At 36.8% G+C, this 27,609-nt stretch overlaps 1 protein-coding gene and 1 pseudogene across 3 annotated transcripts; one reads left to right on the forward strand and one right to left on the reverse strand.

Annotated features, from left to right (window-relative positions):
• Positions 1–982: 982 nt before the first annotated feature.
• Positions 983–23,892, reverse strand: TIMMDC1 (translocase of inner mitochondrial membrane domain containing 1). 3 transcript variants are annotated; one of them, XM_077118250.1, is made up of 8 exons: positions 23,846–23,892; positions 22,808–22,886; positions 19,864–20,029; positions 15,951–16,039; positions 15,148–15,215; positions 4,795–4,873; positions 3,536–3,646; positions 983–1,333 (listed from the first exon to the last, which is right to left on the reverse strand). In XM_077118250.1, exons 1-8 carry the CDS (start codon positions 23,862–23,864, stop codon positions 1,183–1,185), a joined length of 762 nt encoding a protein of 253 aa, XP_076974365.1. In that variant the 5' UTR covers positions 23,865–23,892; the 3' UTR covers positions 983–1,182. The 3 variants fall into 3 exon arrangements, with proteins under 3 accessions (XP_076974365.1, XP_076974364.1, XP_076974363.1); XM_077118249.1 differs by lacking the exons at positions 22,808–22,886; positions 23,846–23,892 and adding an exon at positions 22,096–22,531 and having other exon boundaries at positions 15,951–16,036; XM_077118248.1 differs by lacking the exons at positions 22,808–22,886; positions 23,846–23,892 and adding an exon at positions 22,096–22,530.
• Positions 8,353–9,822, forward strand: LOC143648366 (uncharacterized protein NKAPD1 pseudogene; annotated as a pseudogene).
• Positions 23,893–27,609: the final 3,717 nt, after the last annotated feature.

The following is a 27,609-nucleotide window of genomic DNA, read 5'->3' on the forward strand; positions in this document are numbered from 1 at the left end:
GAAAATCCTAGGGCCACCTCTTAGAGATAAAGGGAGTGACTACCAGGACAGTAGATGTAATAGGCCAGGTGGTCACAGAATGGAGGTCCAGGAAGGTACCAGAGCTGTAGATTGGGTTCTCAGGCAGAGGGAGTGGAAGTAGGGACTGAAGTAAGGGAAGGAAACTGAAGCAGAGGCGACAAGGAGGTCTGTGGCTTATTTAAAAAATTTTTTTCATGGGCAGGCACTGGGAATTGACCCGGTTCTCCAGCATGGCAGGCGAGTACCTGCTGAGTCACTGCAGGTACTCGCAGTGACTTATTTTTGATACACAAGATCCTTGTCTATTGGCAACCAGATAGGTGTCAATCAACTAGTTCCACTTTGCCTGGCATTTTCTCTGTTCTAAAACCGCTCAAAACTCCTCAGTCCCAGTACTGTTAAATCATCCTGGTGGACTGACCCATTTATCATTATCAATATATTTATTTTAATTCAGTATTTTTTTTTCTTTTCATTTAGTAAGAGTGCCCTATAGTAGAATAATCTATAGGGTAACTTCCTTCCTATGCAGCCAGCCCCTGGGGCACTGTATGTATTATGAGTAATTACTGTACACCACAGGGTACTTTGTCAGCAATATCAATAGTAAATTAATAAAATCAGGCTGTTTCTTTAATAATGCTCAACTATTCTGTCTTGGATAAATGTGTATTTTATTTCAAACTGCATAGGAATCATCTTTGATTTTTATTAAAACAAAACCAAACACTACTATGCTTCTTTTAGGCTTGTGCTGCTTCTTTCCCCTCTTACTCTGAGTGACTTCCAGAGTACTCTTTTAAAGGGTTACATGAATACACAATCTGTAGAATTCAACTTTGACCTTTTGTGAAATGCTTTTTTTGTTGTAAAATTGAGGGAAAAGAAACGTGTGTTTGTGTGTAAAATATATATCAAATATATTTAAATATCGGCTGATCAACAGACATAGATATAAATAGATATTTAAATTTAAAGATAAGTTTATTTCTCACTTTAGTGAGGGTACAAAAGTCCAATTCTTGGTAAAAAAAAGATAAGAGCAAGTCACTACCACTACAAGCCTGGCAGGGTGACCAAACAGCAGCCTGACGGTGGCAGTGGGTAGGCAGGCAACACAGCTCCCTTCAACTCTCCAATGTGTTTCAAGTCTAGAACATTTCAATCCTCATCTTGTTTAGCTGGTGATGAAGGGTTTCTAGGAAGGTTTAGCAGTGTTTCAATTTTTTCAGCATCATCCTTGGACTGATTTTTCTGTAAGCTACTTTCAGTCTTCTCAGAGAGGAGCTCGGTAATTTGTCGTCTGGTCCTCCTGTAATCAAAGAATGAAAAGGCTAAATCAAATCCTGCTCCATTTCTTTGTTTTTTAACAGATTTTTTTATATAAAACATTTAGTATGACAACTTAAGAGCAAACACTGCCACTTGTACAATGACTTTCTTTTCTTTCGCAACCTGTTACACTCACAAGCCAAATATGATTCCCACGTTACCAAAATAGATGCTGTCATGGCAGCAGCTCTGATCCCCTGGAATAAGTTATTCCAGGACACTGAACTAGAGTTCTCACAGGGATGATATAAGGGAGCGACAGCACCCTGCACTAAGGCACCAACCCCGCAGCCTGGTTTCCCGTGCCCTCAGGGCCAGGGGAATGTGAACACACTGCCATTCAAACCTTCTGTTGCCAGACCTTGTAGGAATTGGACAAAGCTTTGTAAAAATGGTAATCTAGCAGGGAAATGTCAGAGGATAGCAATATATATATATATTAATAAAGATTTAAATCTCATTTCTACAAAATAGATCAGTTTTTTTTCTATATCAAATATTAGTGTCTTTCTTTCTTTGACTATCAGGATGACCTATGATTTTCTTCTCAACTCTTCACAACCAAATTTAACTGTTTCTCCTTCCATATCTCTGTGGCCAATTCTCTGTATCTCTCTGCTCGCTAAGGTAATCGTCTAGGCTCATATTTTGTTTGATTTCTCTAGCTATTTTTAAGCAAAGCAGCAGACACATAGAACGTACTAAACTACTTACTGAATTAATGCTTCTCAGAAATACCATATACATATTTAACACTATTTCCTTTTTCCAAAGTATTCTTTTGTTAATGTAATTCAAGTTATTGTCTTACCTATTCTCAAAGTTTCACATCTCTAAATCACTGACCAATTTCTTTACTTTTTTTTCTAATTTCCATTCTTTACATTGGAATACATATTATTTGTTCATATTTTTCTAAATGTTAATTCTTCCCTAACTCTCTATATCAGATTCAAAGAGTCAATATATTTTCTTTAGCTTTCCAAATGTTTTCTCAAATCTTTCTTTTTTAAAAAAAGTCTCTTATGATACCTGGATAACTAGAAACAAACTAAAGCTTTCATGCTTTTAATTCTCCATATTACTAAATTTTATGCAGGCATTCAGAATTTTAAGTGCTTCATCCAGAAATCTAGAAAATTGCATATCCTACCCACCCTCTGACTATAGAAAAGAGGAAGGAATGAAGCAAGCATATTTTGAACACTCTGGTATGATTCTATTCTTAAAGTGGCTAAGAAAACTGAGGGTTTGAAGTGAAAGAAAATATCTAAGGTCATAAAACTAATTAGTAGTGAAGCTGAGATCTAAATCCAATTTTAAAGCTTTCACTGCCTCAAAAATCAGGGCTTTCTCCTATAATGCCTACGCCTGCAGACAACAGAATTTAAGGATTTCTGCATGTGTGTTCGTGTTTAGCACTAATGGAGGTTTTAAATAAAAATACTAGAATATGGCTGTTCAACCATTCAAATACTAAATTCAAATACTAAAGCAGCGGCAGCAGCCAAATATAAGTTTAAGTATCCAGGAAGCTGAACCACAAGGATCATTTGTGCTCAGGAGTGCTGGATGACAGCCTGCTATGTTGATCTACACTAAAGTTTGCCCTCAGTCTGGTTACTCTACTCCAAAAAACAGAGATTACTGTACCCCAGAAAATGACTAGATGGAAAAGCTGAAAGTTTTCACACTCATCAGTGGCATCCAGCCCAGGAATAGCCAATCGATCGATCTAATTCCTTTGCATCTAAGCAAGGATTAGAATCTTTGAAGTGGTCTGTTGTGTTCATAAATGTATTCATAAGAAGGGATATCGCCTTTTAAAAGCCAAGCAAAGCTCACTCCTTGCTTTGCAATTCCTTCAGGTAATTTCCTATGCAGTCAAGAACATAGAGATATGTAACCAGATGTGATTTACAATATTTTAACTTTTTAAAAATCTTACTTAAGGAAAGATCATTATTAGATTAAAGATAAAATGAGTGTCTTTTATTTTCCTATTCTCTTTAGTTAAAAAAATTAAAAGACCACATAGGGTACAACTTGAAAGACTCAGGAAAAATAAACTCCTTTGAACTGAGTGGCTGGTTGGAGTACTGTGGTTAACAGAACATTACCATATTAGGCCAGCAGTTAGGACAGTCAGATTTCCTAGTCTTAAAATTAAAATGCTCCTTACCACTCTTCCAGTTTCAGCTCATGGAGTGCCTTTTGATTCTTCTGTTTCCTCTCTTGAATAGTCTCACCACGATATTTCTGAATTGCCATCATCAGGCCTCCTACAGGTGTGCTGTGAGAAAGAAAATGGTAAGCTTAGGGAAAAAGCCAACAGACCAAGCAATTTAGGAGTCTCTGTCTGTTGGCTGACAGAGAGATACAGCCAACTTTAATGAGATTAGAAACGAATTCTTCCCTAGAGCCTTCAGATTCTTGACCAGCCTGGCTAAATGTTGATTTTGGCCTATGAGACTTTCAGCAGAAAATGCAATGAGCACATCTGGACTTCTGACCTACAGAACTGCAAGACAGTAAATGAGTGTTTGAAGACGCTATATTTGTGGTACTTTCACACAGCATTAGAAAACGAATATACCAAGTAATCAGAAGTAACATCATTTATAATGGGTGATATAATATGTCCCCTGATGAGACACACTGAGGACACAATTTCATCTATGTAGTATTTTTGCCAAAAATACTTAACCTAAAGTGAATCATGAGGGGACAACAAAACAAAATTGAGGAATATGCTGGAAAAAAAAGGCAAAGGAACCTATGCTAGATAACTATACTGAATCAATGTTAAATTATTTATCATGATAATTATACTGTGATTTCTTTGGAGATTGTTCTTCATCTTGGGAGATACTTATTAGGGGTGAATTATCATAAGGCTAAAATTGCTTAGCCAAAAAGAAAAAAAGAACAAAGAAAGATACACACATCACACACACATATAGAAAGAGACTTACAAAACAAATATGGCAAAATGCTAACAATTCGTGAAGCTACCTGAAAGGTATATGGATGTTCAATGTACTAATTCATTCAACTTTTCTATAGGTTTGAAAATTTTCAAATAAAAAGTTGGAGAAGAAATATTTTTTTAAAATGTAATAAGCTAAACAAACTAATCTTTTTTTATGGAATGTGCTTATAACTATATCTTATTCTTGTCTCTACTTCCTCATAAATACATTTATTCAACTATAAATAGTTTCAGGTGCCAGTGATCAACAGTTTTTACCTAGGAAAGTGAAACAAACAAATGGGGTCGGATTTGAATTAGACAGTCAAAATCTACTGCTAATACAAGACTAGAGAATGTTTATAGGCTCTAAGGATTAAATTTGTTCTTTAGAATTGGCAGATATTTTTAACAGGCAAGGCATTCATGAAAGTTGTATCAACTTAGACTCAAACCATGCTAACACTTACCCCAGCAAGGCTCCAATTATACCACCAGCCACCAGGCCACGCAGGCCTAAGTTTATTCTGAAGAGGCTTCCTGTGACAGCTGTTTAAAAAAAGAAAAAAACATATTAAACTATCTTTAAAATTTCTTTCTATAAAAAGGATACAAACTCCTAAATAAGCATTCCAAATCTAACATTAATATATCACCCATAGCCTAGATTTCCTGAAACCAAAATGCCAATTATAGCTTCAGTCCACAGATTCAAAGAAAGAAACATCCCTTTTTAAACTGAAATCTTCAGTCTGTTCTAGGGATACTTCTTCGCTTCATTTTTGCCCACCTCCCCTTGAAAATCTGCAACTTCTTCCCTTCCATCTCCCAATCTCCTTCATTTCTTCCTTCAAAGATAGCCTTCCAAAAATAAAAATTAAAAAATCTTCACTATCCCCTGCAGCTTTTACCTTCCCTCAGTGTCATCCTTTCTAATCTGCTACACTGCACCTGAGGCAGGCCTGCAAGCAGGAAGCATTTGGCCCACAATGCCACCTGGTGGCCAGTGCTCAGAACCTCCTTTCTTCTCACTGAAATTGTGCACCTATTATGTTGTTTTCCTCTGTCACTATGGCAAAAACACAACTAATGCCAATAACATCTCAGATGGAGACATTAAAAAAAATAATAACCTTTGAGAAATTTTCTTTTTTTTGCATGGGCAGGTTCTGGGAAATGATCCCGGGTCTCCAGCATGGAAGGCGAGAACTCTGCCTGCTGAGCCACTGTGGCCCACCCTTTAAGAGCTTTTTAAAATTATGAAAGCACTATATACTCAGTTTTAAAATTTTCTAAAAACACAAGAATAAAAATCACCTTTTATCTCAGTACCCAGAAATCATAATGAATTTGGAGTATATACTTCTAGTCTTTTGTTTCAAACATAGTATTTTTTTTAACAAATTAGGACCATGCTGTAAATCATGAATTTTTATTGTCACTGAACATATTATTAAATTCCCTATCATTATATTTTCTCCCCCATGATTCCACTGCATAAACATATGACAATTTTTTTTATCAACATTTAGGTTTTCTATTTGTGGATATTTAAAATAAGGGTTTGATGATAGTTGTCCCACATAAATCTTTTTATACAATTGTTTCTTTACGATGAACTCAAGGAAACAGAATTTCTAGATCAAAGGAAATGAATATTTTTAAGGTTTTTGACTTAAGTTACTAAACTGCTATCCAGAAGGGCTGTACAAATTTATTTTCTCATTATAAGTAGATATAGGTGCCTGTTCTTCTACATTCTCTTATTTTACCTTTACCGCTAATTTGATATGTCAAAAATGGCTCTAATTTTAAGTTGCATTTCTCTGATTAGTAGAGAAATGCAGTTTTTTATTCAGGTTTACAGTTATCTGTACTGCTTCTGTGAATTACAAATTCATATTCTGTCCAGTCTACAATTGAGGTTTCTTTTCTTTGTGGTGTGTAATGATTTTTTAACATTACCAGCACTGATAATTACCTCTAGATTCTTAATCACTTAATTTCCTCTATGGTATCTTAACATAGATAAATACAAAATTTTTATGTGATCAAACCTGTTAATCTTCCTTATAATGTTTCTTTATTTTTATGCTTATATATACTTACATATTCATTTCTTCCCACCCAGAGATCAAATACATATTCACTTATATCTTTCTCCAAATCTTTTGTGTAAATATTTTTTACTTACTGTGCTTTACTCTAATTTAATTTTGTTGGATTGAATGTAGTAAGGATTTAATTTCTTTTCAAACAGTTAATAACTGTTCCAACTCATGAACTGTCCTATTCTTTCCCCATAAATGTGAAATGTTGCCTTTATTGTATGGTTTAAATATTTATGTGCCTTGGTCCTGTTTCTGAACTTTGAATTCTATTTCACTGATCTCTCAATACTATGTTGTTTTATTTAATGTAACTTTAATACACACATTAACTTCTGAGAGATGAAAGATCACCCTCATTATTCCTTTTGAAATGTTACTTGCTATGCTTATAGAACATGCCTTTTAGATTTGCTACAGACATTATACCAAGTTGTTTTAAAATGAAATTGTGATTTTAATCTGAATTGCTTTTAATTTATAAAAAGCATGGAATGTTTCCTCATTTACATTCTTTTATGATTTGAGATTTTCTTCATAGAAGTTGTGCATTTATTAAATTTATTTCTTGTTATTTTATATACTATTGTAAATAAAAATATGTAATTTCCTAACTGGTCATTGTTGGGTTGTTAAAGAAAGCTATTAACTTTTTATATTTACACTTTACTGAAATAATTAGTACTAACAGTTTTCTAAACAATCCTTTCAAATATCATGTGCAAATACAGATAATTTCATTTCCTCCTACCTAAAAACATATTTTTTTCTGTTCTATGTTAATGTATTTTTAACAGTTTCATGAGGTATGATTTACATACTACAAAATTCACCCGTTTAAGTGCGTAATTCAATGGTTTTTAGCAAATTTACAGTCTTACAACCATCACCAAAACCCAATTTTAGAACATTTCCATCATCAAAAAAAGATCCCTCATGTCCATCTATCTGTAGTTACTGTCCATTCCTACCCCAAGTCCCAGGCAATCACTGATTCACTTTCTGTCTGTACAGATTTGCCTTTTCTGAACATCTCATATAATTGGAATCACATAATGTGTAGTCTTGTGTTATATTTAGCATAATTTTTTGAGGTTCATTCATGTTGTAGCATACGTAAGTATTTTGTTCCTTTTTATTATAGAAAATATTCCAGAGCATGGACATACCACATTTTGTTCATCCATTACCTAATGTTGAACATATGGGTTGTTTCCAGTTTGGGGTTCTTATAATGAATAATGCTGTTACAAAAACTCACATACAAGCCTTTGTGTATATATTTTCACTTCTTTTGGGTAGAGTTTTAGGAGTAGAATTGTTGGGACGCGTGGTAAGTTATGTTTTGTTATCTAAACAACTACTAAACTGCCTTCCAAAGTGGCTGTACCATATTAACATTCCTACTAGTGGTGTAGGAAGGATTTGGTCTCTCCACATCCTTGTCAACACTTGTTACTGTCTTTTTTAATACAACCATCCTGAGGGGTATGAACTGGTATCTCACTGTGGTTTTAATTAAATCTTGCTAACAACTAATGACGAACATTTTTCACTTGCTTATTGGCCATTCATCTATCTTCTTTGGTGAGACAGCTACTGAAATCTTTAGACAATTTTTAAATTGGGTTATTTGTCTTCTGCTTTTTAAGTTGTAAGAATTCTCTACATATGCAGGATACAAGGGCTTTATCAGAAATATGATTTGGAAATATTTCCTCCTAGTTTGTGGCTTGTCTTTCCATTTTCTAATCTTTCCATTTTCTAATGGTGTCTTCCAAAGTTTTAAATTTTTATGAAGTCCAATTTATTAACTTGTTCTTTATGAATTGTGATTTTTGATGTGGTATTTAAGAAATCACTGCCTGGTCTGACCCACTTCTCTTCCAGGAAAGCGCCAGCCTCCCACTTGCATCCAACGACTCTGGAATATCTTGTAAATCCTCCCTGTGAGACACTTTGTGCCAACCATTGGTGGGAAGAATTTCTCAAGAGCACAACTTCCGGCCTGAAGGGGAAGCCACTCCTTTTTCTCCCAGATCGCTTCCTCCCCCCACCCTCGCCACACGAGGCTGCGGGGCGCGGACTCCGGTGAAGCTGCAGAGCTGCCTTTGAGCCCTGACTCCTTGGCTTCCTGGGTCGGAGGAGATCTTATAATGGAGTGGTTCTTCGTCTCACATTAACAAGATGCCTGATTTCCTCAGGATCGAGGGATTGAAGAATGTCCCGGGTTCCTTTGGGGAAGGTCCTCCTGAGGAATGTCGTCAGGCACACAGATACTCACAGTAAGATTCAGGAGGACTCAGATATGTGGAAAATAAGAGAACTGGAGAAACAGATGGAAGATGCTTACCAGGGGACCAAAAGGAAAATGTTACCTAGCAGTTCAAGTCGGATGCATAGTGATGGTTTTGATGAAGAAAGTCAAAGAGATTACTGGAGAACAAAGCATGAAATTTCTGGGACACTGGAGGATGATTTTCTTAAGGCTAAATCCTGGAATAAGAAGTTATATAATTATGAAGCTAACATGCCAGATAGGTGGGATCACAGTGGTTATAAAGAGTTATACCCTGAAGAATTTGAAACAGACAGTAGAGATCAGCAAGATATTACCAGTGGAAGAAAAACATCTCCCCAGTTAAAATCATCTACCCATGAATCCCGCAAACACAAGAAGTCAAAGAAATCCCACAAAAAAAAGCAGAAAAAAAGGTCACACAAAAAACAGAAGAAGAGCAAAAAGGAAACCATAGATATAATAGCAGATTCCTCAAGTGAGTTCTCAGAAGCAACTGGAGCTTCTAGTACCAAGAAAAGGAAACAACCACAAAAGCGCAAGAAAAAATCCAGGAAAAAGTCTCTCAAAAAATCGACTTCGTTTTTAGAGTCAAAAAGTGGCACCTCTCAGTCAGATGATTCCACATCCAGCAGTTCTGAGGAAAGTGAGGAAACAGACACTAAGAAAACCAAAAGGAAAAAGAGAGAGAAAAAAGTTGGTATTCCTGTAGTTAATAATGAAATACAGGAGAGGACAAACAAACGTACAAATTGGAAAGTGGCTACAGATGAAAGGTCTGCTGAGAGTTCAGAGGATGACTAAATGCGAAGAAAGGTCCATTCTTCAGTTTCCCATGTTACTGTATATTTTCAACCTTTACACCTTGGAGTTTTGCCAGTGACTCCCATTCAGCACAGGAACTGTCAGAGCTGTCATGTGCCATCTGTAAACATCTGACAGACTTCTATTTTGGCCTGTTAAACTTGATCCCCTTTTATTATTAAAAAAAAAAAATCATTGCCTAATTAAAGGAGACAAAGATTTAGCCCTGTGTTTTCTTTTCAGAATGTTAGTTTTAGCTCTTACATTTAGGTCTATGATCATTTTGAGTTAATTTTTGTGTAGGATGTGAAGTAAGGGTATAAATTCATTTTTTTTTAAATGTGGATATCCAATTGTCCCGACACTATTTGTTGAGCAGACTATTATATTCCCACACTGAACTGTTTAGGCATCTTTTGGAGAAACCAATCTACTATAAATGGTCTCTCCATTCCCTGCCACTCATTTATATGTCTATTCCATTCTAATAACATACAGTCTTAATTACTATAGCGTTATGGTAAGTTTTGAAAAAAATTTTATTCTTCCTTTTCAAAATTGTTTTGGTTATCCTGTGTCCTTTGCCTTTCTATATACATTACAGAATTAACTTGCCAATTTTCACAAAAAAGTCTGCTGGTATTTTTATAGGGATTAATCCATAGATCAATTTGGGGAGAACTGTCATCTAAATAGTTTTGAATCTTCCTATCCATGAACATGTGATATCTCTCCATTTATTTCAATCTTTTTCTTTTTTCAAAAATGTTTCAGTTTTCAGTGCACATGTCTTATGCTTCTTTTTAATTTATTCCTAGGCATTTTACTTTCTTTGATGGTATTATGAATAGAATTGTGTTCTTAATTTCATCTTCAAATTGTCCATTGTTATTATATAGACATACAAGTGATTTTTTATATTATATATTGCAAATTTTGTATATTGATATTTATCTTGTTAAATTTGTTTACTAGCTCCAAGTTTTCTTGATTCCTTAGGATTTTCTACATTAGGATGTTGTGGTCACTCCATGGAAATAGATGGCCCCTCTACCTAAATTTTGGTTCAGATGTCAGGATGCCAACCTTTCCACTAGGAAAGTATGAAAAGGTTTATTACTCCAAAATGAGGCTTTCTGGGAAGAGTAAAGCAGACTCCCAAGCAGTCTAAAAATGTCTGAGAGAGCCAGGAGAGTAGTTTGCTTAAAGTTTTATGGCGCTTAAAGGGTGGGGTTGGAGTGAGGGTTCCTTCACGTGGGCCAGAGCTTGCATGATTTAAAATTCCCACTATACCTTAGGCAGAAGCATATAGACTTTCTTATTAACTTGCCAAGATGTGAAGCAGAAGGGAAGGGGAAAGGAGTGGGACTTGAAAGCAGTGAAGCATCAAAAATGAAGTCTGACTATTACATAAGATCAAGTTATTTGTGAATAAAGGTGATTTTATATCTTCCTTTCCAATCTGCATGCCTTTTATTTCTTCTTCTTACCTGAATGCACTGGCTACAGTCTCCAGTATAATGCTGAGCAGAAGTGGTAAGAATGTAAAACTTACCTGGTTCCAGATCCTAGAAGAAAAACATTCAGTCTTTTACCATTAAGTATGGTGTTAAGGATGGGTTTTTCAGAGATGGTCTTTATTAGCTTCAGGAAGTTCCCTTTTTAATTCCTAGTTTTTGAGATATTTTCATCATGAATGTTGGATTTTGTCAAATATATTTTTCTTTTAAGCTAATTCTTAAATTCCTTGGCTATATCCCACTTAGTGGCATAATCTTTATTTGTTGTTGGATTTGGCTTGCAAATATTGTGTCAAGGGTTTTTGCATGTATACCCATTAGGAATATTGATTTGTTGTTTTCTTGTGATATTTCCTCTGGCTTTGCAATCAGGGTAAAACTGGCCTCACAACGTAGCTGGAGGTGTTCCCATTTCCTTTATTTTCTAGAAGAGTTTCTGAAAGGAATTTTATTAATTAAAGAAAATGTCACGTTAATCTGTAAATTCCCTGAATCTGGGCTTGGTATAGTCTTTGTGGAAAGATTTGTAATTAATAATTCAATTTCTTTATTTGCTAAAGGATTATTCAGATTTTATATTTCTTCTTAAGTATATTTTGGTAATTTGTGCCTTCTCTTTTGATCATTCTTAATAAAGGATTGTCTATTTTGTTGATCTTTTTAAAGAACCAAATTTTGGTTTCACTGATCTCCATTGTTTTACAGCTTTCTGTTTTATTGATTTCTAGTCTAATTTATTATTTTCCTCATTCTGCTTGCTTTAGGTTCAGTTTGCTCTCCACTTTCTAGTTTCTTAATGTAAAAGTTCAGATTATTCATTTGAGATTTTTCTTCTTTACAAATACATTTTTTTTCTTTTTTTTTTTTATTACAAATAATACATTTCCCTTTATGTGTTCATTTGGCTACATCCCATGAATTCTTATATTGTGCTTTCATTTCTATTCAATCCAAATATTTTTTAATTTCCCTTATGATTTCTTCTTTGCCTGTGGGTTGTTTAAAAATGTGTTATTTAGTTTCCAAATACTGGATTTCCAAAATTTCCTTATTATTGTTTTAATTTAATTCTGCTGAGATCAGAAAATATACTTTGTATGATTTCAATCCTTTTTAATTTACTGATACTTATTTTATGGTCTAGCCTAGAGAATGTTCTATGTGCACTTGAAAAGAATGTATATTCTGCTGTTTAGGGTGGAATATTCTAGAGATGTTAGGCCATGTTGGCTGATAGTATCACTGAAGTTTTCTATATCCTTGTTGATTTTCCCTCTAGATATTACATTCATTATTGAAAGTAGGGCATTGACATCTCCAACCACTATTGTCGAATTATCTATTTCACCCTTCAATTTTGTCAGTTTTTGTTCCCTATCAGTTAATTGTTTTATTTTCTTGATGGCTTGACCCATTTAATCACTATAAATGTCACTTTTTGTCTCTAATAACACTTTTTATTTTAAAGTTCATTTTTTTCCCATATTAGCATAGCCTTTCCAGCTCTCTTTTGCTTGCTGTTTGCATGATATATCTTCTTCCATCCTTTTACTTTCAACCTACTTGCATCTTGAATATAAAATGCATCTCTTGGAAAGCACATATAAAAAAATCTAGTCTGACAATCTCTGCCATTTCATTGCTATATTTAATCCATTTATTTAATGTTTAATGTTATTACTGATTGCTTGGATTTAGGTCTGTCATTTTACTTTCTCCTTCTACATATCTAATTCCTTTGTTGATCTTTTTACTATTATTTAAAGTTATTTTCTTGTAACTTGCTTTAGGGATTAATATATGCATCTTAATTTATCACAGTCTACTTCAGATCAGTACTAACTTAATTCTGCTAAAATGTACACTGTTCCCACATATAAATTACAGGAATATAGGGAAAAGACACCTAAACAGACCTAAAGATAGGAAAACATCCTTACTTCACTCCCTAGGGAAGCTGAGGCTGACAAATAAACTGAACTTTGAAGGATAAGGTTAAATAGTAGCTGAATAAAACTAGTTAAAACTAGGAGGAGGCAGGTGAGTTCAAAAAGAGAGACCAATATAGGAAAAGCAAGAATATACTAGGTTTGGTAAATCCAAGTAGATTCGTAAGGCTGGGGTAAAGAGTGGTGCCTGGGAGCCAGATAAACAACTTTTAAGTGATGGGAAATTACTGAAAAGTTTAAAGCAGAGGAATTGTGACATGCCAACTTGGTTAGGTTATGATGTCCAGTTGTTTGGTCTGGACTAATTCTTACTATGATGTTTTTCATGCATTTAAACCATTAGTCAGGTGCCTGCATCTATGGCTGATTAACATCTACTACAATCAACAAAGGAAACTGCCTTCAGCAACGAGGTAAGTCCTACCCAATCAGTTGAAGGCCTTAAAGGAAGAACTGATGACTCCAGCAGTCTGAAAAAAGAATTCCTATCTCCACCTCCGTCAGCCACCTTTTTTGTAGGGAAACATCAGACCTTCATCAGAGTTCCCAACTTGCAGCCTGCCTAACAGACATCAGACTTAATTCCCAGAGTCGTGTGAGCCAGTTCCTATAGTAAATCTCACAATCTCATTGAAAAGAGGGATAAAATGCAAGACCATGTCGTTCTTCCATTTCTGGTTTTGATATTTAACAGCGCAGATGATGGAGAACATAACAGAATAAGTAAATGTAGAAGTATGGGGGAGAAAGACAGAAATTAAGTTTAGAAACAGAGATTTGAGCCTATGGAACACTCATACATGTAAAACTGCTTGCAAATTTTAGCCACTCCACTGCTGTTAACGCTATTTCTAGTTCTATATTTTAAAATGCTTAAAATGCTTCACGGAAATGTTAAGTTCAAAGTATATATGTGTGTGTATTTGCCTATGTGTATACAGTCATAGAAAAAGGAGGACACCCAAAAGAGAGCACAAGAGATAAAGTAAATGAGATAAAATGTTAACAATAGCTTGACTTATATATGTAAGGGGCATATGGTATTCCTTATGCTATTTTTAATTCTGCAACTTTTTGTAAACTTGATATTTATATAATTCTTATAAATAAATAGTTACAAAATGCTATGTTCGGTGTGTGAGTGTATGTGTGTGTGTTTATGAAAGAATGTACATGAGTTAGTGAGGGACTGAGTGTATATGGCAGTTAACTTCATTCACATTTTTGAAAATACTTCATTTTTAAAGAGGGCATATGGTAATTTGGTGCTATGAACCTCTGAAAAAGATGTTCTTAAATTTAATCCATTCCTATGGGTGTGAACCCTTATACATAGGACCTTTTGATGAGGTTGCTTCAGATAAGGTGGGGCCCAGGATGGGTCTTGATCCTATTACTGAAGGTCTTACAGGGAAAGTCACAGAAAGAGGAAAAAAAAGCAAAACACAAAGCAAGCAGCCAGAAGCTAAAAGTCAACAGAGTCCAGAAGAGAAGAGAGAAGTCCAAAGAGGCCACCATATGCATTCCCATGTGACAGAGGCTCTAGCCTCAAAGTTATGAGCCAATAAATTCTCACTGTTTATACCGACTCATTCCTGAACCCACTGCTTCAGCAATGAGGACATTAAAACAGTACATCTACTAGAGGTAGAGTAACCCCTTCCTAGCTCACCTCACCAATCTCATCTCAAGCCACTCTTCCCTATGCCTCCAGCCATATTAACCTATGAAGGAACTTTCTTGCATTAGAGCATTTACCATTGGTGTTTCCTCTGCCTGGGCCACTCTTTTTTGCAAGATATGCTCCTTCCAATCCTTCAGGTAACAGCTTAAATGTCACTTCCTTAGAAAGACCTTCTCTGACCTCCCCATCCCTTTCAACACTAGTTCCCACTGTCCCCACCTATCTGTTACTTCCTATTATAGCAGCCGGTTTGTTGTCATTCACATTTGAGTGTAACTCTGAAAGCAAGGACCATGTTTTGCTCTCCACGTATACCTGATGCACAATGCTCCCATTGGAATGAAATGTGATGGGAAGCTAACCAAATAATTTAACAGCTCTGATTTACAAGTACTTAAATATTTCTTAAACAATATTTGAGAAGATTGAAAAACAAAAACAAGAACAAAAATGTCTTACCTCCTGCAATGACAAAATGGCTTAGTGCATCTTTATTTCGGTACACATTTAGACCAGTGTTTGTTGTGCTGGGGAGAAGGGAGAAAGAGGAAAACATAAGATTTAAAGGATTTCCCATTTTCATTTTTTTTTTTATTTTTTTTAATTGTTTTCCCCATTTTCATTTTTAACTGTTATTTTCATTATAGTTTTAAGTATTAGTTTAGAAGAGTCTACTTTATCAATTTCTAGTCCTAGTCTAGGCTTCTTCATATGTTCTAGATTGTTAATATCTATGGGTTTTCTAAGTGGACCTTCTCCTGCTGAAGAATGAACCAAAGAGTAATTTAATTTTGAAATAAGTATTCACTTAGAGATAGAAACGTAAAGCTTTTGTAGAATTTCACTTTCTTAGAAACCATGTTCCAAAATAATGACTAGTTGGGAGAATTCCATCATGGATGCAAAACTACAACTGGGCAATTCTTTTATACAGATAGATAAAAATTCTTGAGAAAAAGGCATTATGAATCATTTTTATGCATATTTTCAGTTTTCTAACCCCTCTTACTCTAAAGATGTACTCCTTTAAGTTTAGTTCTGTGTGGGGTCTCAGCTGTTCCACTAGTCCGGACTGGTATACACTCTGTCTCTGGTCACTGATGTTCCCCCAGCAGTTGTTCTGTATGGTTCCTGGCTATTGACCAACTGCTCTGAAGGACGAACTAAATTGCACACCTCACTATGCTGCCATCTTGCCCCACCTCGAAAGATGTACTCCTAAAAGAATACCACGAGCCACTCTCATAATCCAGAGAACTTACTTGAATATAGTCACAAATACCGCAGTTCTCCAACTCCAGCGCCATCCATACCGAATGAAGCCTCGTGTGGCAGCACGATGAGCAGACTGCTAAAGTTAATAAAACGGCTGTGAGGTCCCAAGACACGTTAACACTTTTCTTAGTCTAAAACTCTGGTGAAGAAATGTCAGCTATGGATTAGGCAGGTACACTTAAACAGTCAAAAACAATATGCACAGTAAAAAAATCTCTAGAAATATTGTTCTTTAAATACTGAGGCTTAACCAATACTTCTATGTACATTCAAGGAAATTTGCCAATGTCAACCAAGTAATCACTGAATAAAATATCTACTGAGAATCTACATGGCAACAACCATGACAGATATAAAAGCAGTATCAAACATGCTTTCTTTTTCAAGAAATCTTTAGAAAAAGGAGAAAACATGGAGAACAACTAAGTAAGCGCTAAATTAAAAGGGCTAGGATTAAAATAATATGGGTGTACAGGAAATGAATGGAGAAAGAAAAAGAACTAATATATACTAACTACCTTCTAGGTGAAAGGTGTGTTAATATAGCTCACTTAATCCTTACAACATTGGTCAGTTTAGTTGAACACCATAATTACATGGAATCTTGAGTAGGGTGTGAGATTTTGTTGGTCTGTCCAGGTTAGTGTGATACCCTAAATCCTGGAGTAATATGGGCAATGAACAAAGAAGTATTTGCAAAGTCCCCTTGGGGGAATGGGGAGAAAGGAGGAAATACTCAACTTCACCATTTGAGAATTTCTGATATTCTCTCAAGTAATGGGGACAACCAAATCAAGTGGCCAAGCCCTACATCTTGGGGTTCGCCCCTATGAAGCTTATTCCTACAACAGATAGGCTAAGCCTACTTAAAATTAGGCCTAATCACCCCCAGAAAGGGCAGTGAGGTAGCGGCCCAATGGCAGAAGTCTCGCGTGCCATGCCAGAGACCAGGGTTCGATTCCTGGTGCCTGCCCATGCAAAAAAAGAATCACCCCCCCCCCCCCCAGAGAACCTCTTTTGTTGCTCAGATGTGGCCTCTCTCTCTAAGTCAACTTGGCAGGTGAACTCACTGCCCTTCCGCTTATGTGAGACATGACTCGCAGGGATGAGCTGGGACCTAGCACCAAGGGATTGGGAAAGCCTTCTTGATCAAAACGGGGAAGAGAGAAATGAGACAAAATAAAGTTTCAGAGGCTGAGAGACTTCAGAGTTGAGATGTTATCCTGGAGGTTATTCTAATGTATTATATTGAGAGCTCTTTCTGGTTTATGATGTATTTGAGTGGGTAGAAAGAAGTACCTGAAACTATTGAGCTGTGTTCTAGTAGCCCTTGATTCTTGAAGACAACTGTACAAAGATATAACGTTTACAATGTGACTGTGTGATTGTGAAAACATTGTGTTAGATACTCCTTTTATCCAGGGTATGGACAGATGAGTAAAAAATAATTGATAGAGTCCCTGGATAGTTCAGTAGTTAGAATGCCCACCTTCCATGCGGGAGACCCAGGTTTGATTCCCAGACCACGCACCGCCTCCCCCCTGCCAAAAAAGGATAAAAAATATATACATAATGGGGGGACAAAGGGTGATATAAATTGGGTAGATGGAAATACTAGTGGTCAATGAGAGGGAGGGGTAAGGTATATGGTATGTATGAGTTCTTCGTTTTTTCTATTTCTTTTTCTGGAAAGATATAAATGTTCTAAAAACTGACCGTGGTGATGAACAGACAACTATTCGATGATATTGTGAGTCACTGATTGTACACAATGTATAAAATGCATGTGTGTGAAGATTTCTCAAAAAAAAGTTAAAAAAAAATCTTTACAACTTTACTTTGGGCAAGTATTTAAGTTTTAACTAAAGCTTAGAGAAGACTTTCTAACCAGATAGTTAAAGTCAGAATTGGAAATAGGTCTGTCTCCTCAGTCCACTTTCACCAGATCAATATGAGGCAAGTTTGGTACAATATCTTGGGATAAACTCTGGATTTTAAAGGATCTAAGAAAATCCCTCAGTGGATATAACTATTTCCTTTAACTATAACATGATCTTGGGCAAGCAGGAACTCAAGATATTTAATAAATAGAAATAGAAATATAGATATGTGTGAATGTACCTCCCTCTGTCTACTTAAAGACTATAAACAATAATCTAGCAGCAATAAGTATATCCTGCACCAATATCTTGGTTTCTAACTTCCATTCTCCACTAAAAAAATTAGACCTCCTTAGAGAAATGGGTAATTACAGGGCTGGCACTAGAAAAGTAAAAACGACCCAGGAACATGTTGCGGTGCCAAAACGTAAAAATATGCTCAAAGAACACGTCAAAAGGATACAAAATTAGCATGAAGGGGACTCCAATTGCCTAAATCTAGGCCAATTACAGCATCAAAGTAAATGATGATAGTGAAGGATTATAAACCCATAGACTACAATAAAAATCTGAGTCCATACTGATACAACTAAATAATAAATAATAATAAATCAATAGAGAAGAAGGGAAAGTTCTTCCTTATAGAGAATACTAACCAATAAATGTAGCTGGCATGATAGAATTAGAAAATGACCATTTAGTAACCACCACAGGATAACTGTTTCAGGCAAGAATCATCATTGAATGCTAAAACTACAGGATAAAAATTTGATGAAAAACAATATTTACATAGACTGAATGTATCACCCCCTAAACTACGTATTAATTGTAAAGAGCAAAAATATCCACTAATTTTGCAGTGGATAAACCTGGCAGAGACTATCTTAACCAAGTGGTTAAACTAAATATACCCATAAAGGGGCAATTATATATCATCTGCTTCCTGCTATGAGGTACTGAGAAAGATTCAACATCTATCTGATACTCCTGCCAAAAAAAAAAAAAAAACAATACCTGAAACTAATCATGAGAAAACATCAGATAAAACCAAAGCAGGGACATTCTACAAAATAAATGATCCATTCTCTTAAAAAAATGTCAAGGTCATGAAGGACAAAGACAGAGATTAAAGGAGACTAAGAAAACGTGACAGCCAAATGCACTGTGTGATCCAGTAAATAATATTTTTTACTAGACCTGAACAAGGAAAAAATATATTTATAATTTTTATGTACAAATATTGGTGGGACAAGCAAAATTTGCATAAGGATTATAGATAATAGAACTATATCAGTGTTAATTTCCTGAGTTTGATATTTACATTATAGTTATTTAAGAGAATGCCCTTATTTTTAGGAAATATATACAGAAATATTGCATCAGGTCTATAACTTACTCTCAAGCAGTTCACAGAAAAATAATAGTATGTATTATACAGAGAGAATGATAAAGCAAATGTGGTAGGTAAAAATGTTAACATTTAGAGAATCTAAGTGAAAGATATATGGAATTATTTGCACTTTTTGCTGCAACTTTTCTGTGTTTGATATAATTTCAAAATAAAAAGTGAAGAAAAAAATATCTCTGAGCTCTAATTCCCTCATTAGACAACAGAGTTGATGGTAGAGCTAATGAGAGAACAAAAGAGTTAGCAGTCGATAAAATGTAAAGCCCAGTATAAATGTTAAGAATTGTATAAGTTGAGTCAGTGCACTCCATGGAACCTTTGTGAATGAGGTAGATATACTATAGCTGAGCCTGGAGTATTTAGAAATATGTTTCAGAAAGAAGAGCCATAGTGGTGAACCAAAACATGTCAAGCTATGAAATGATAAGGCAAGTGGTCTGACAAATCATGTGTATGCATTTTAACATTAGTATTCCACCGTTACTAAGTTTGGATTTTGTCTCTTTACTCTGACATCCTAGGACCTCCCAATCTTGATTTAACTGAATGATTAAGTGTAATCAACTGCTAAAATGGTGTGTCCCAAAATACTATTAGACCACCAGTACATACCACAGCATCAAAACGATTATGATAAATTTCTGCTTGGCTCTGTTCAATGTAGCGTTGTTTAGCATGAATAAAAGCTGGTATTCCCCCATATGCCCAGCCAATGATTCCTGCTGAAAGTGCTGCCCTATAAATATTCTGAAGTTCCTCTGAAGAGCCTCGCTGTTCACTAAAACATCAAAAAATAAACAAACAATATTGTTTGGAATTAGCTTAGGGATATTACTCTCCAAAAAAACACTATTATCAGTATTATCCCAAATGCTAACACTACCACATAGAAATCTAATTCATTATTGACAGAACCTAAAGCCTCTGATAAATTAATTGGTGAAGTTATGTTAAAAGTAGTTCAAATCTCAGGCAAAACCAATCTAGGTTGTGAGATTTCAGGACAGTAGTTATTCTTGGGAAAGTAGTAGCTGGAAGGGGCACAAGGGAGCTTCCAGGATCTGGTGTTTTGTTTTTTTTTTTGCCTGGGTGTTGATTACACAAGTACATTTATTTCATGAAAATTCATTGACTAGTATACTTATGTACATTTTTCTAAATTCTTATTATATGACAATAAAACAATCTTTTTAAGTTGTTTCCTTTGGTGATGTTTAAATCTACACCATCCCTCTGGAAACAGGAAGAATTTGAGTTGGATGTAGAGACCACTATTTCCCTTTTTAAATTCTAAGCTAACTTTTGGAAGTTATACAAATTCATGGGATTCTTGGACAATGAATGCAAGAATGGAAACCTGAAGTTAAAAAGAAAAATAACTTTCTCTTTCTAAATGTTTTAACTTTATGACAAGTTCAGTTGGGACTGTACTATAAAAAACTTCATAACAAAAATCTTACCATGCAATGGGCAGCATGGTCCAATCTAAAGTAACAAGGAAAAACTGTTTAAAAATGCATTTTTCAATCTAATTCTGCTTGTCAATAACCACATTTCTGAAATCAGAATCAATGTGTCTTTACAGTTTCTGCTTCTACAAGAAAATTTTAAATAAAATCTCAGAACTCAGAAGTGAGAAAATGTAAGAGCTTAAGATTTAGTAGGTCAGGACATGTATATGCTTTTCCTCTTTTTCCATCCCATGAACAATTCCATGATATAGGTACTATTAGTTCAAAAAGCCAAGGAATGGTAGAGAAGAAAAAAAGGCAGCACAATGGTGGAAAAATCCGGACTATAAATAATGAAAATGGGGTTGTGGTCCTGGTTCTGTCATTTACTGCGGCCAGATCACAATCTCTCGGGACCCTAGCTTCCAAATCCCTGACATAGAGGGGTGCACTAAAGTTACACTAGATTATTTTTCAAGTTTCTTTCAGCTCCAACAATCTGAGGCTCAAAGACAATCAAAAAACCCTCTTCTGTTATATACTACATAGGACCTTTCACAAATGTCTCAAAACAATTATTGAAAGGATCAGTAAGAAAGGCTACTTCAGTATCTTTAAAATAAAGATGATGAAACCTAAATAAAGTAAAGAAAATTTTTGCAGTTCTCCTGCCCTCAACTATCTCAGGAACATAAAGCTTCAATTTCAGGTCTTTTAATTCAGTCACGTGAGAACACAGTGTAGTAGGGTAAAGCACTTCATGAAAACTGGCTGGTCCAGGGCAAAGTTTTCACAGAAAGTTGAGGGAAGGAGAGAAGGAAGAAAAAATATCCTGAGTTTTTCAAAAAATTAATTCTAGTTAAAAGATTATCTTTTATTCTGAAGTAATACCCTTCCTAATTTCTTTTACAAAATAATGAGAAAATAGCTGCTACTAATTTTAATTTCTCATTTGGCAAAACAAAAATTTAACAACCCTTTGTGTCTCCTCTCCAGGCCCCATTATTTTGGGGCTGGTCATGAAATATACAAGTGTGTGATCAACCGAAATACGAATAATACTGCAGTGGGATCTGCTGGTTCGGGTTCCAGGGGCAACTCTACCATTAACACGCTTAGCCCAATTTTTCTGATCCGTACAATCCCCGTATGAGGGGATTACATAAAGACTATAGTTCCTAAATATCCCATGAGCTCTGACTATCAATGAATCTAACCTAACCATTTGAAAACTGGCCAGCCAATGTCAGGGTACGAGCTTAGGGCACAAATATTAAAACCCCAAATCACATTTAAAAAGAAATCACAATACCCTGGTGTTTTGGCCAAGGATGACACAGGCTGCAGGACACCCCCTTTCTAGCCCCTCCCCACAGACCCGAGGTACTTTTACTCTTTGACAAACAGCTCCCGGAGGCGGTCCCATCCAGATTCCAAGTACTGGGATTTTGGGACGCAGGAAAGCCGATACTGTCCCTCCGCTGGGTTCTCCAAGTCGGCGGTCTCAGCTTGGGCGGCAAAGACCCGAGGTAAAGGACCCAGAGCCCTGCGGAGGAAGTTTCCTGGAGCCGGCGGCGGAACCTCCATGACCCTCTCGAGTACTGTGCCAGACACAATCACGGGCGCTCAGGAACCCAAGGTCGCCCGAAGTCGCCCTGGAAGGAGTGAGTACCCGTACACTAACCCCTAACACTGTCCCCGATCTAATCCAAAGCCACAGAGGAGGACACTGTACTCAGAGTCGGTTTCATTTTGGCACCCTTTGGTAACACGATACAGGAAGTCCCGCCCCCACTACGGCAAAGGCTGAGGGGGCGGGACGGCCGGAAACACTTCCGAGGTCTGAGGCCGCGCGAGGCTCACCACCAGGAAATAAATGAGTAGAGAGTGGCCGCGTCCACGGCCCCCGCCTTCCCAGGTCTTACTGGGTTGGTGCAAAATAGGGTCTGAGGCAGGTTCGGATTGGCCCGACATGGACATCAGATGAAGTATTTAGTGTGTTTCCAACGCCAAAAATCCTATATTGATGTAGAAAGTGTGGTATTCAATGCAAAGCAGAGTAGGAAAAAAGGGAAACCAATTGTGCAAATATAAACCCAACCCACCCTGACACGTCACGAGAAGGCTTCCGGGTGGGCGGGGTCCGTCCTGACTTGGTCCTCCTTTGTTTCCGGAAACAGAGCCCTTGAGGATGGTAAAGGCAGGGTACCAGTTACCCTGGGATTTCCTGAACGCCTCCATTTTTTTTTTTAATTAATTAGAAAAAAATTAACAAACGAAACATTTAGAAATCATTCCATTCTACATATATAATCAGTAATTCTTAACATCATCACATAGTTGCATATTCATCATTTCTTAGTACATTTGCATCGATTTAGAAAAAGAAAAAGACAACGGAAAAAGAAATAAAATGGTAATAGAGAAAAAAAAACTATACGTACCATACCCCTTACCCCTCTCTTTCATTTACCACTATTTCAAACTGAATTTATTTTAACATTTGTTACCCCTATTATTTATTTTTATTCCATATGTTCTACTCTTCTGTTGATATAGTAGCTAAAAGGAGCATCAGACATAAGGTTCTGAACGCCTCCATTTGAAGAACAGCTTTTGGTAGTTCTTCACAGGTGGATTTCACTCGTATGCTTACTCCTTTGTATGCTTACTCCTTCTGAGAAGGCTTTCTGGAATTTGTCAGGTGTGCGTTTGATAATTTCCCATAATGAGAGCCTCTCCTAACATGTTTCGAGGTATAGTTTTTATTAAAGTGCATGCATTTAATATATTCTCAAACTGGCTTGTATAATATCATTTAATCCTAGCCAGCCACCAAACATACTCCCTGTTCTCTTTGCCAGCCTGTTCTTCCTTTCTACATGTAATAAACGTACGTGTCACAGTGGGTAAATTGCTACATTTCTTAATAGAATTCAGTAAAGATAGTTCTGGAATTTAATAACTGGAAATTCTATAAACAAGGCCCAGAAAAGTAACTGACTAGAGTGGCATGACTGAATTAGTGAGAGCCACGAATATCACTGATATCTTGGAGACAGGATTAGATTCAGCACCCATCGTATAGCAGTTGTTACTTTGCATCATGATTTCTTATTTGTAGATCTGTTTCAGTAGATCACCTTTGAGGTCAGGGCCCATGTTTATTCATTTCTGTGTCTACAGGACCTAGAACATAGGAAATGTTCGGTAGATATTTGTTGAAGAATTCAGATCCCCTGACTCCTGGCTGTGGCTCCAAAATGCTACTTATCCCCCTGTGAGGAAGAGGTGGGCACCAGGATAAGGTCTCGACATCTGAAAGTGCACGAAAATTGTTTTGCAGGCTGTCTAGCCTACCTGTAGAAAAAGTTAAATGATTAAGATGACCTCATAATCATTCTGGAGTAAGGGAGGACTTGGAATTGGGGGAAAGGTAGATACTAAAGAAATAATTTATTCACAGCTCAAATGCCGTCAACACTCACTACCCAAAAGATAGAAATGAGGTCATATAAACAGTCAGATTTCACCAATGCCATAGCCACCTTCTCCTTTGGGAACTGGAACAACCACTTAAAAAATTCCCTTTGCACTTCCTGGAAGATGGCGGCTTAGTAAGACGCGCGGATCTTAGTTTCTTCTCCAGGACACCTACTAGGGGAGTAGAAACGATACAGAAAGCGCCCAAAGCCACAACAGAGATAAAAAAGACAGCGTACCCCATCCTGGAACAGCTGGCTGGCTGAGAGAAGCAGCTCGGGTGAGATCGCCGAGGCGCGCGGGCCTTACCGGGCGGGGTGGCAAGCGGCCGGAGTTACTCCCTTCCCCCTTCCCGGGCCGGCTGGGAGAATTGGAGAGGTGGTCCCCTGAAACCAAGGCGACTGGCGCCCACACCACGCGCAGCCCCCGGACCAACTGAGAGAATTGGATCGGAAACCCCCAGGCCGCGGAGAACGGTGACCCCGTGACTCCCGGGGAACGTGCACTCTCTCGGGCGGGCCGCTGCCGCTGGCGCCCTCCCGCCACGCTTGTTGCCCAGGGCCGACTAGGAAATTCGGACGGGCTCTTTCCCTGGCTGCGGCGACCAGCAACCCTCCCTGCGTTCGGACACCCTCCCTGCGTTCGGACCCCGGGCCGGCTCAAGCCGCTTCGGCTAGCGAACCCCCAGGACGGCGAGAGTTTTCCAAAGTTTAAGGTCCCACAGCACCTTTTACTGGTGGGATCCGCAGACAAACGTGTGCCACGAGCGCCACCTACTGGGCAGGATAAGAAAAACAGAACGCAGAGATTTCACAGAAAAATATTACAACCTTGCTGGGTCCAACACCAAGAGAAATCTGAATAAATGCCCAGAAGCCAGCAGCAGAAGATAACTGTCCACGCTCAAAAGATTGAGAATATGGGTCAGTCAAAGGAACAAACCAATAGCTCAAATGAGACACAAGAGCTGAGACAACTAATGCTGAATATACGAACAGAAATGGAAAACCTCTTCAAAAATGAAATCGATAAATTGAGGGAGGACATGAAGAGGACATGGGCTGAACATAAAGAAGAAATAGAAAAACTGAAAAAACAAATCGCAGAACTTATGGAAGTGAAGGATAAAGTAGCAAACATAGAAAAAATAATGGATAGCTACAATGATAGATTTAAAGAGACAGAAGATAGAATTAGTGATTTGGAGGATGGAACATCTGAATTCCAAAAAGAAACAGAAACTATAGGGAAAAGAGTGGAAAAATTTGAACAGGGTATCAGGGAACTCAAGGACAATATGAACCGCACAAATATACGTGTTGTGGGTGTCCCAGAAGGAGAAGAGAAGGGAAAAGGAGGAGAAAAACTAATGGAAGAAATTATCACTGAAAATTTCCCAACTCTTATGAAAGACCTAAAATTACAGATCCAAGAAGTGCAGCGCACCCCAAAGAGATTAGACCCAAATAGGCGTTCTCCAAGACACTTACTAGTTAGAATGTCAGAGGTCAAAGAGAAAGAGAAGATCTTGAAAGCAGCAAGAGAAAAACAATCCATCACATACAAGGGAAACCCAATAAGACTTTGTGTAGATTTCTCAGCAGAAACCATGGAAGCTAGAAGACAGTGGGATGATATATTTAAAATACTAAAAGAGAAAAACTGCCAACCAAGACTCCTATATCCAGCAAAATTATCCTTCAAAAATGAGGGAGAAATTAAAACATTCTCAGACAAAAAGTCACTGAAAGAATTTGTGACCAAGAGACCAGCTCTGCAAGAAATACTAAAGGGAGCACTAGAGTCAGATACAAAAAGACAGAAGAGAGAGATATGGAAAAGAGTGTAGAAAGAAGGAAAATCAGATATGATATATATAATACAAAAGGCAAAATGTTAGAGGAAAATATTATCCAAACAGTAATAACACTAAATGTCAATGGACTGAATTCCCCAATCAAAAGACATAGATTGGCAGAATGGATTAAAAAACAGGATCCTTCTATATGCTGTCTACAGGAAACACATCTTAGACCCAAAGATAAACATAGGTTGAAAGTGAAAGGTTGGGAAAAGATATTTCATGCAAATAACAACCAGAAAAGAGCAGGAGTGGCTATACTAATATCCAACAAATTAGACTTCAAATGTAAAACAGTTAAAAGAGACAAAGAAGGACACTATATACTAATAAAAGGAACAATTAAACAAGAAGACATAACAATCATAAATATTTACGCACCGAATCAGAATGCCCCAAAATACGTGAGGAATATACTGCAAACACTGAAAAGGGAAATAGACTCATATACCATAATAGTTGGAGACTTCAACTCACCACTCTCATCAAGGGACAGAACATCTAGACAGAGGATCAACAAAGAAATAGAGAATCTGAATATTACTATAAATGAACTAGACTTAATAGACATTTATAGGACATTACATCCCACAACAGCAAGATACACCTTTTTCTCAAGTGCTCATGGATCATTCTCAAAGATAGACCATATGCTGGGTCACAAAGCAAGTCTTAACAAATTTAAAAAGATTGAAATCTTACACAACACTTTCTCGGACCATAAAGGAATGATGTTGGAAATCAATAATAGGCAGAGTGCCAGAAAATTCACAAATACGTGGAGGCTCAACAACACACTCCTAAACAACGAGTGGGTCAAAGAAGAAATTGCAAGAGAAATTAGCAAATACCTCGAGGCGAATGAAAATGAAAACACAACATATCAAAACTTATGGGACGCAGCAAAGGCAGTGCTAAGAGGGAAATTTATTGCTCTAAATGCCTATATCAGAAAAGAAGAAAAGGCAAAAATTCAGGAATTAACTATCCATTTGGAAGAACTGGAGAAAGAACAGCAAGCTAACCCCAAAGCAAGCAAAAGGAAAGAAATAACAAAGATTAGAGCACAAATAAATGAAATTGAAAACATGAAAACAATAGAGAAAATCAATAAGGCCAGAAGTTGGTTCTATGAGAAAATCAATAAGATTGATGGGCCCTTAGCAAGACTGACAAAAAGAAGAAGAGAGAGGATGCAAATAAATAAGATCAGAAATGGAAGAGGAGACATAACTACTGACCTCACAGAAATAAAGGAGGTAATAACAGGATACTATGAACAACTTTACGCTAATAAATACAACAATTTAGAGGAAATGGACGGGTTCCTGGAAAGACATGAACAACCAACTTTGACTCAAGAAGACATAGATGACCTCAACAAACCAATCACAAGTAAAGAAATTGAATTAGTCATTCAAAAGCTTCCTAAAAAGAAAAGTCCAGGACCAGATGGCTTCACATGTGAATTCTACCAAACGTTCCAGAAAGAATTAGTACCAATTCTCTTCAAACTCTTCAAAAAAATCGAAGTGGAGGGAAAGCTACCTAATTCATTCTATG

Source organism: Tamandua tetradactyla, chromosome 10 (assembly GCF_023851605.1).
Source record: "Tamandua tetradactyla isolate mTamTet1 chromosome 10, mTamTet1.pri, whole genome shotgun sequence".
Lineage (NCBI taxonomy): Eukaryota > Metazoa > Chordata > Mammalia > Pilosa > Myrmecophagidae > Tamandua > Tamandua tetradactyla.